General features: G+C 45.1%; 1 protein-coding gene across 5 annotated transcripts in view; it reads left to right on the top strand.

Moving 5' to 3' along the window:
* The window catches only part of DVL1 (dishevelled segment polarity protein 1), a 90718-nt gene extending 82980 nt beyond the window's left edge, over positions 1–7738 (top strand). For 2 of the 5 annotated variants that reach the window (XM_074609500.1, XM_074609499.1), the window contains exons 12-16: positions 929–1060; positions 1956–2123; positions 2638–2844; positions 4262–4308; positions 7061–7643. In XM_074609500.1, the coding sequence (XP_074465601.1) occupies positions 929–1060; positions 1956–2123; positions 2638–2844; positions 4262–4272 (518 nt within the window). In that variant the 3' untranslated portion in view covers positions 4273–4308; positions 7061–7643. Of the gene's footprint in view, positions 1–928; positions 1061–1955; positions 2124–2637; positions 2845–4257; positions 4309–7060 lie in introns of all 5 variants that reach the window. The other 3 variants (XM_074609498.1, XM_074609497.1, XM_074609495.1) reach the window with 3 other exon arrangements.
* The last annotated feature ends 2528 nt before the right edge of the window (positions 7739–10266 follow it).

A 10266-nucleotide genomic window follows, 5' to 3' on the forward strand; every position in this document is an offset into this window, starting at 1 on the left:
CGTGTGGTAGGAAGGAGTCGCTAAAGGAACTAGACTCCTCCAGGAGGAACCTCAGTTCTGCAGGGTGAATCTCAGCCCTATTGTTCTGGTTTTATTATAAAAAAATAATCAGGAAAGTGTGAAGCCTCTGGTGAGCCAGCTCTGCCCCTAAGAGTGTGTGAGAGATGAATGGAGAGGCAATGGCTGCCGAGGCATTTGGGAATAGCATTATTTTAAGTGTTCTGCAAGAAAGATGCAGGACAAAGTAATGCCTGGTTGAGTGACTCCTTAACTTGTAAGGCTGCCATCATTTGGGTTTTTTAAGGGAACCACTAGCCTTTATCCTGATGATGGAAGCTTGCTTTTCTAATTTCAGTTCTCTCCAATTATGCTGATGTCCAAATCTTAAAAAAAACAAAAAACAACAAACGACAAATGGACATTGACTGAGGCATGGTCGTCATCTTTGTCCATGCACATGGGTATTATTACTGACAGTTAAAGCAAAAGTTAAAGAACAAGCCAAAACCCTTTGTCCGACAGAGTTTTGCATACGGTGCACTGAACTGTTGGGTGAGTAGGGGCCGTTTGTGGCAAGTTGAAATGAAAAGCAGTGGTCCTAGAACTCCTTGGGTTTCCTTTTCTGCAACTCTGGATGCAGCGTGGACCGAAAGAGCGCAGTGCTGATCTGTAGCTGGTTTGAGAAGTTGAGACACTCAGGGACTCAGCATCTCAGTGACTAAACTGGTTGCACTGGGCAGGATCTCTGAAGACTTGGTCCGAACGCGATAACTTGTGCCATTGATGAAGGTGCATTTGGGAACCTTTGTGTCGTTTTTTGCATCTGTTGGTAAAGCTGTCTTGAAACTTTTCATCCAACTTGGGAGTTGAGAAGTTCTTTTCGGACTCAGATCGTTTCAAAGAAGCATGTAACCTTTCTTTCTTTTAGAATTAGAAGAATCTCCCTTAACTGTGAAGAGTGACATGGCTACTATTGTCAAGGTTATGCAGCTCCCAGACTCAGGCCTTGAAATTCGGGACAGGATGTGGTTAAAAATTACCATCTCCAATGCAGTAATAGGTAAGCAGATCAAAGAAATGCTGGGGGGGGTGGGGGAACAGTGGCTTTTTGTAATTAGGCTGAAGAAACTATCTTTATATGAACTTTTTTTCCCCCCCTGTCTATGACCTCTTTTATTCCCTTGACTTGGTATTTGTGAACAACTCTTAAGTGTGACAGGAAATAACTAATAGCTCTTGTTTGAGCCTGGGCAGCCAAAAATGCTGCACGTTTCTCATGGCCACACACAGCTGGTCCTTAACCCTCACTTCTTGTATCTCTGGTTCTCCATGTAACTACGTGTGGCTCTAGCAATCTGCCCAAGTCCAGCAGAGCAGCCATCCTTGTAATTCCGGTTCCAGACAGCCACACAACCTTAACAGAGCATCTAATTACATTTAAAATTACCACAACTAGTCTACTTTTGATTCTGGCTGTCCTGTGACCTGAGCTGTGCTAACATTTAGTCAATCCAGGTTGTAGTTACCTTTTGCTGAGAAGGGGATTGGAACTCCCCCCAGGTCTTTTGACAATGTTGACACCTGCCTCTTGAGGAAGATGACCCCCCCAATCACTTCTGTTCTGTACATCCCGCGTCATTTTTCATTACTGCAACTCAGAAGGGGTTGAACAGTGTAACTATAAAATTTTCTGCATGCGTATTTGGTGTCTCTGTTGATGTAGTGTCCAACTGGATGCAAAATAGTTCTTTTCTTTCTTTATTGATGTTTGCTGGTAACTAATGTAGCAGTTAAGCTGAGACGTGAAAATAACATTTTAAGCTCTTTGCATATTTGCGTTCGGTACCAGGCACAGTAGTACTAGTGGGCTGTGTGATAATGTGAAGATTAAAAAACCTAAGGAGGTCAGTTTTGCTCAGATGATATTTGTGTCTCCTCTTGTGTTCTCATTTTAGGAGCAGATGTGGTTGACTGGCTTTACACACACGTGGAAGGCTTCAAAGACCGACGGGAGGCTAGAAAATACGCCAGCAGCATGTTAAAACATGGCTACCTCAGGCACACTGTGAACAAAATCACCTTCTCGGAACAGTGCTATTATGTCTTTGGAGACCTCTGTGGCAGTAAGTTCCCCCCCTGCGAAGGGCAAAGCTGCGTGGGTGTTGTCTCCTCTGCGCTCGCAGGATGCGCAGAGCAGAGTCCTGTAGGATTTCACAAGCGGGTGTTTCGGAGCAGGCCCCTATTGGGAAGTTGCATGACAAGTGGTTGACACTCCTGTTAGACCAAGTAGTTGGAAGAGCAGGATGAACTCATCAAACAGGGCATTGCACCGAGGCTCAAGAAAGCAGGATTTATTTCTGCTGATGCCACAGAATTCCTGCTTGTCAGCCACACTCAGTTTCCGATCTGTAAAAGGGGGATGATTCCTCCTTGATTTACGGAAACGCTGCAAAGGTACCTTGGTGCTCAGCGGTGAATATTGATGCCTGCCCTACCGTGTGTGATATTTAGAGTGAACTCTGGAGGCTGAGTCCCTCTGATCCCTCACCGCAGTGGGGTGCTGTGCCAGCCATTATTAACATGCAGGAGTCAGCTGCGAGGTAAGAACATGGTCTTCACCTTTTCTCTCTTTTCCAGATATGGCTGCACTGAACCTTAACAACGGTTCTAGCGGAGCCTCGGATCAGGATACCCTTGCTCCACTTCCACATCCTGCTGCTCCCTGGCCATTAGGCCAAGGATACACGTATCAGTATCCTCTGCCCCCTCCGTGTTTTCCACCAGCATACCAAGACCCAGGCTTTAGCTATGGTAGTGGCAGTGCAGGGAGCCAGCAAAGCGAAGGTAAGATGGTTAATCTGGTATTTATTTCTACAGCCGTCATTAGCCCTAACCATTTGCTTGAGTTCCTTCGTACTGTCTGTGCTCCTGTCTTGTGATTTTTGTATGCTGCCTGCATGGATCGGGTGCGACCGCACGGAATCAAAACTGTTTGTGTATGTGATGGAGTGGGTTAGCCTTTCAGCTCTGTATTGAAACTGCCAGCCACGTTTTAACTGAGTCGAATAGAATAGAAATAGAATAGAATAGAATAGATGCTGTTCATAGTTACGCTTTAGTTCTGTACCCCGTGCAAAATACCAGTGGGGAACTAAAGCCAAGCTGTTTGTGGTGTCCATAGTGGCATGGGCATCTCTACTTTTCTTACCCAACAGCACCACGTGGTAAACTACTGCTTAGATAACGCTGATTTAGGCCATTAATGAAATCAGAACCTTAATGACTCAATTGTCCATCCTGTTAAAACAGATAAACTATTGCCCCCCTTCTTAGAGGTCAGAGCCATTGCCAACAGGGGGGCTGCAGTCGCCTGATGTTGCTAGAAATTAGATCGTTTCGTTGCTGATGGACCAGGGATTAGAACCAAGGTGCTCTTGGCTGTCACTTCAGTGCTCAGTCCAAAAGGAAAATCGCTCTCTTTGCTTGTGTGAGACAAGCGTGAGCGGCCAGCCAGATGGGTTACAGGGCTGAAACACTGCTCACAGGGAGGAGAGTCTCTTCTGTCATATACGATAGGGGGAAAAAAGATAATACTGCATGGATTAAAAACCTGACCTCCTCCTTTCCTGCCCTAGGATAATTTTGTGGTTCATTTTTAAACCTTAGTAAATAAAAACTATGTATTTTTTTTGCTGTACAGATTTTTTTAAAATTATTTTTTAAAATCACTTCCAGAGTGAGTTTTGCTTTTGGAAATGCTGCCAGTAAAGAAAGGGTGAGGATTCTCTGTGTTCTTAACGCCGAACATCCAGTAACTTGGATGGAAGTTCTTGCTGTTTACCACAGCCAGTTAGATTTTGCAAAATTGCACAGAAGAATTTCGTAACAGGAACTTGCTCACACAATTTTAGCACTATTGCTTCCCACCTTATCTCAAAATAAGAAGTGTCTGTGAGGAAGCTCCCAGTGATATCCAGAGGTTTTAGAACTGCAAGCTGATTGTGCTGGGAAGAACATGACGGGTTTTTTTGGCAGCTGGTTCTGTGGGCAGTAGAATATTAGGTCTCTGCTGCTGGAATAGGAAAGGTATGGTATTTTATCCATGCGACCTGTGTTACTGGCTAAAGAGAGCCTTATGAAAGGTGCCAAAGTGTTAAATTTTGAAGGGTTTCAACGCTTTCCTTGTTCTTCTTTTGGAAACTACACTTTTGTGTTGTTTCTTGTTTTGTAACTGTTATTCCCTTGTTTTGTTCTGAGCAAGCGTTAGACTGAAGGATTCCTAGAGGAATGGCTGACTCTAGGGGATTGGTAAGCTTCAAATGCCTCCATAATAATAATGAATTCACAGCATGATCGTTTTAGACTCTTGTGACCCAAATGTTTAGCTGTATTTTTTCTTTTATTTTTTTATTTTTAATTGTCTTGGACGCTCAACCTGTCTCGATGCACAGTAGTCCAATAGTGTGGCATTGGCGTATCAACCTGTCTGGCCCCTGCGTGCCTCTGCTGCAGCAGCAGCAGCAGATGGGAGAGTCCTGTCACCAGTCCCTCGCTGCTCTTCATGAAAGAAAGAAAGAAAGAAAGAAATCCCAACTCCTAATTTATTAGTCTGATGTTATCCATATGGATTGGATTTATCTACCAGTGCCCTTCCACTGCTCATTTAGTGAAAGATGCTTGAGCACTGTCTCAGGCAGGTATTGAGTAGTGGGACACAAGGCTGCGTTGCTCGCTCTCAATACAGAGTGTTAGAATTGGGTTTCTTCTGAAGTTTCTCTTTTATGCGTGATGTTAGATCATAACTGAATTCATCTGGTGAACAAGACCTCAGCTTTCGCTTGGGCTGCATGTCTCTAAGACAGGCCAGTCCCTAGCTGCCAAGAAGGCGACACTCTTGTTAGATTGCATTTAATCTCAAGGGTTAGAGGGACTTTCTGATTGATTGTTCTCTGACAGGATTTAAAGGCAGGTCAGGGAGAGAGTGAACCTCAGCACGGCCAGAGGAGAACCGCTATGCTGCTAATTATTCTTAGGAAGACTGCTATAATGGTAGATGGTTTCTCTATTTTCTTTCTGCCACGTAATCAGCTTGGAGTGCAGCTGCAGAAAGCCAGGTTCTTCTGAGACAAGTCTGCATTAACCACTTGACCTCGTAGAGTCTTGGCAGATGAGCTAGAGCTGCTAGTCCAGGTATACTCAAGTCTGGAGTAGCGACGTGATGGCAGTCTCAGTCCTACTGCCCATGGAAGACCTCTCAAGATGAGTAATACATGCTTTCAGGGCAGCTTGCTTTCTCCCCTGCCTGATCTTTACTCATCCACAAGCTACGGAACTGGCAGTGGATTCTTGTGTATGGGGAGCTTGCATCGAGGAGTAATGACTTGGGTAAGGTTTGCAGGGTTTGGATGGGTGGCAGCAGAATGCATCATGAGATAAAGGCAGAGGTATATTTGCTGTGGAAGAGTTAAAATAAAATGTTAATTTTCTTCCACCGTGAAAAACGTGCCACACTGGAGAGCTTGCAAAATGCTTCTTGGAGAGAATATCTACATTGTTCTTTGGAGTAAAGGCTGTAACAGTCAACCTGCTAACAAGTAGTTTCTTTGCTCTTATTTGTCTTTACAAGATTGCTGTGAAACATTTGAAATGGCAGCTCAGGGAGCACCTTACCTCTTCAAAGGCTCACCTTAATGAATCTTTGTAGGAGTTGGTGGGGACAGCTCAACCCAAGTTAACGTCTCCATTTACGGATGGAAGAAAACTAAGGCACAAAGCAGGACGGTGTTTTTCCCAGAGCAGAGAAGAGCTGATAGGGGTTACCATCAGCAAATCCCACTTCAGAGTGCCAGGCTCAGAATACTAACCTCAAGTCCAGTGGTTTTTGTATTCTGTGTTTTCCATCTGTCCCCAGCTTTTCTTGCACTCTGCAGGGGAATGTAGCCTTTCCCCTGGACACCCCAGGTCGGTCTAGTTTTCCTGTCTCTAAACATCAGCTGGAGCAGACAGGAGGTGATGATCATCTGTAATTCAAGAAAGGAGCAGCTCAGAATCATTCTGCGTTTCCCGTTTCAGTGACCCCAGTGACTCAGTGGCTCATTCAGACTCAAAAGCTGGTCCCATGTTCCGCTGGCTGGGGACCCTTTTTGGGGAGAAGGTCTTGCACTAAGATGGCATGAACTTAATGAGAGATTCTCTGGGTTGGTTTGTTGTTTTTTTGAAAAGAATAATTAACTCGGAAATGTCTCCTGACATCATCCTAGCCTATCTCTCATGGTAACAGAGCATGACCTTCAATTTTTGAAGTTTAGTGAAGCTTATATGTAGCAACAACTGAGCGTGCACACCAGCAGCAGTCCTTTGTTTTTCCAAGTTGATTTAGTGGCCTCTGCTGGGAACATCCTGCGTGTTACTGATTCATCGTAGAGCAGTTCAACAAATAACTGGGTTTTTAAGAATTCTCCAGCAACAGAACATGGTAGCGATGAATTTAAAAAGAATCTACCCACTGGAGCCAGCAAAAGGACATCTATTAACCTCAGGCGATTTGGCCCTGGGTGCGAGTATGCCCAGCGTGCCCAAGGGTGATAGGGAAGGCAAATGAGTTTCTTTTTGAAAAGTTTTTGCCAGTAGAAGATAACAAAGACAGTTACAATTAGATTGAACCTCGTTTGCTTGAGTCAAACCCCAAATGCCTGCTTCTTCCTTCCATTCCTGTTCCTCCCCTCTCTCCAGTCAGTGGGGCTGCAGCGGAGCAGATGGCTTTCAGCCAGCAAAGGCTTTCAGCCAGTAGCTCCAGGCTAGCTGCGGCTTCCCCTGGGCAAGCTCTGAGGTGTCTACGTGTACCTGTGCATGGCACCACCTTGTCAGCTTTGTTCTACCGATTGTCATTGCTGAGTCCCATAAGCCACCAACGCACGTTCAGGCCTGGTTCTGTCATCACTGTTGCCATTGCGATGGTCGTACCCGGATCTGTGGGTTGTGGTAGGAGGAGGAGGGAGACAGCAGCAGACGTGAGCTAATGCTGCTTTTCTCTGTGTCCTTTTTGCTGGGGGGGCTTTAGGAAGCAAAAGCAGCGGCTCGAACCGAAGCAACAGCGAGAACAGCAGGAGAGCTCTTGGCAGAGAGAAGGACCGTAAGTCGGCTGGCAGCGGCAGCGAGTCCGACCACACTGCCCGCAGCGGGGGTGGCACCAGTGTCCTGCGGCGGGAGAGGCCCGTCAGCCAGCTCAGCCACCGGAGTCACGTCTCTGCCACCCACAGCGAGAGAAGCCACCACAGCCATCATTCTTACGGGCCTCCAGGAGTCCCACCCCTCTACAATCTCCCCAAAATGGGCTCCAAAGTCTACGGGACGAGCGGACCCCCTGGAGGGCCCCCCGTGAGGGAACTGAGCTCTGTTCCTCCAGAGCTGACGGGGAGCCGGCAGTCCTTCCAGAAGGCCATGGGCAACCCTTGTGAATTCTTTGTCGACATCATGTGAGAGGAAGTGCCTTCAGACTCTGCTTGGGGAAGGGCCGGGGGCGGGGGGGGCGGGTAATGATTGTTTTGGGGGTGGGTGGGCAATTTGGTCATTGTCGAACACTTACTGGAAGAAACTTGGCTGTCTTGCATGTCACACCTTCCTGGTTTGCAATTGTGTTGCAGAAAAACCAAGAAAACAAAACAAAAAATACAAAAAAAACCCAAACCACCCCACAAAAACGAACAAAAAAAATCTCCTGGGATTGCTAAATATTAGCAAATTGATGGCATCTTTTCTTTATTTTTTTTCCCCCCTCTTGTTTTTGGTTGTGAATGCCTGGTGTATATTCACATCTTAATGCGCTTTGGTAATCGTGGCACCTACACAAGGCAATCGGTGTTATCTTTTTGGCCGATTCAAGGACTAGCATTTCACACGACTTCTAAATTTCCAATGATGCATAGTAGCACTTTTTATTTTTCCCTGCTTTTTCTTTTACAAGTCAAAAATGACCGCTGGCTGGTATCTGTGATACTGCCTCGCGATGCTGGTTCTTGGATGGCACCAGTCAGCGCTCCAAGCAGCCGTGGCACCTGCAAGTGGACAGACAACATGCGCTCGGAAAGGAGCAGGCTCAAACCAATTCCTAGCAGAAAGCAAAGCTGTGGCCACCTTCTTCTCCTGACTAGGGAGTATAAATCAATCTTTCTTTCTTTTTTTCTTTTTTCTTTTTTTTTTTTTTTTTTAAAAAAAAGATATTATTCTATCAAGGGAGTGGTGGAGTCTTGCTACTGTATGTGTTCATCGTGCAGAACTTGTAAAGTTATTTCATTTAGTCTCACGGTAGTGACTTTGTAGCTGCGGTCCGTTCCTGGGCATTTCAGTCACATCCCTGCTGACAGAGGTGTCTCTCTCTTCTGGTTATAATGCGCACTGGCTTACAGGTTTTAAAAGTTGTTTCCACAGAAATAGGACAATTGCTGCTATGCGATTCTGATAGTGTAGCTGCAGCTTTTCCCTTTTGAAGGGGATATTTATCCCATTCTAGCAGAGGCGTAGGTAAGTCCTGGCTCCCACTGGGACGTGGCTAATCATTTTGATCACCTCTTTTTCCGTTCTTAGTTTCTGAGCAGTCTCTTTCTCTTTTTTTTTTTTTTTTAAATAGAAACCTGGAGATGTCTAATCCCAATTGCAGTGTTACCCAAGGGAATGTGTTCTGAACACAGATGGGGGCTAGCTGTTAGCAGAGCGGTGAGAGGATGTTTTGAAAACAGCTCATAAATGGTACAATGAATGAATCTTTATACCCGACACAGAGCGAGGCCCGTGCTAAAGCTCCTGCTGGGGAGCTTTGACTTAAGCAACTGCTATTGTATATCCCCAGGATTTCATTAGTGTGGATTTCTCGCTCTAAGGCTATGGACGCTTGATAAAGGATGTTCAGGAACCTTCACTTTTTTAAAGTATCTGAATCGAGGGCATGGGAAGAGCACACCCACACACTGTTTTGGTGGCTCATTTAATGGGAAATATGTGTTCAGCTGCAGTCACTTAGTGGCATTTCACCACGGGGCCATGCCTCGGTGAAATCCTCTTTTGTGAGATACCTGCTTCTAGCAGGTTTTAGGACAGGTGCTTTAAAATCAGTCTTTACTGTATATAAGCATTTTCTTCACTGGTAAGATGCTTCTTTTTGTTATGTTCCATGCTTTATGGGTAGTGTGAATATCTGATATGAATGTCAAAAAGAGAACGTGTCTTTCTCACTATATACGTGTAGCTTCACGTTCCTTTGTCACCCTGAAAAATTACTCTTCAAGCTGTCCCTTTTGTATGTTGCTCATTCTGATAGATTTTTTTCACCACTTCTGTTCTTACGACAGGTCTGTGTGCAAACACATCCCTTTTACAAAAGTCAGAGTAACGTTTTCAACTGTCTGTGTTAATTGGAGACGTAAGTCTCACTTTCAAAAGGGAGCTAGGCATGTAGGAAACACCGTGTCACCCAGGCTAGGTGCTCTAATTACTGGGCTTCTAAACGAGCTGAGTGGTTTTGGACAGTTTTCTTTAAAAAAAATCTCCTGAAAAGCTACATAATGTTTCTGAAAGCGGTGCTTTCGGTGTAATCCATCTGATGGGCTAGCGTAGATTGCAGAGTTGGCGATGGCTTCTTCAAAAGAACGGCACTACCTAAAGCTTGACTGTGCAACGTTATCCTTACTTTTCCTTTCCTCCTCCCAGTAACACAGCAAAGATGCTAACTAAACTCTGTAAGCTGTTCCGAAAGATTGACATTTAAAGCGACGAAATAAATCAGGGTAAAATAATTCTGTAATTCTATGTCTCCAGGAGACACTGTTAAGAAGTCTGTGACTTTACTGACAATCACTAGTGGTTCTACTTTTAAATTAATTTTAACTTTTCTGGTCTCTTATATATTACAATTTTTCTGGCCCACTTTGTCTTAAGGCAGAACTTACAGGGCTGGAGGAAAAGAGGGTCATTTTAATAAGATATTCCCAAAAGGGATTGAAGCTGGGGGCTGAGCTTTCACCCACGGAAGAAACGTGTTTAATTTCCTTATGTCTTTTCAAGAGTTGCGGTTTACGCACCCGCTGGGGTTTTTTTTGTCGTCTTGTTATGCTGTTGGCAGAAACTCTTCTGTGTCTTGCTGGTCTTTGCTGCTACGTTGAAAGGACTGTGTTATATACTGGTGTGTTTGTGGGTATCGCTGGGCTGAGGCTGACGGTCCGTAACGTAGGCGAGGGAAAAGCTGCGGAAACGGGGCTGCTAAAATCCAGCCTG

Source organism: Larus michahellis, chromosome 16 (assembly GCF_964199755.1).
Source record: "Larus michahellis chromosome 16, bLarMic1.1, whole genome shotgun sequence".
In the NCBI taxonomy this organism is placed as follows: domain Eukaryota; kingdom Metazoa; phylum Chordata; class Aves; order Charadriiformes; family Laridae; genus Larus; species Larus michahellis.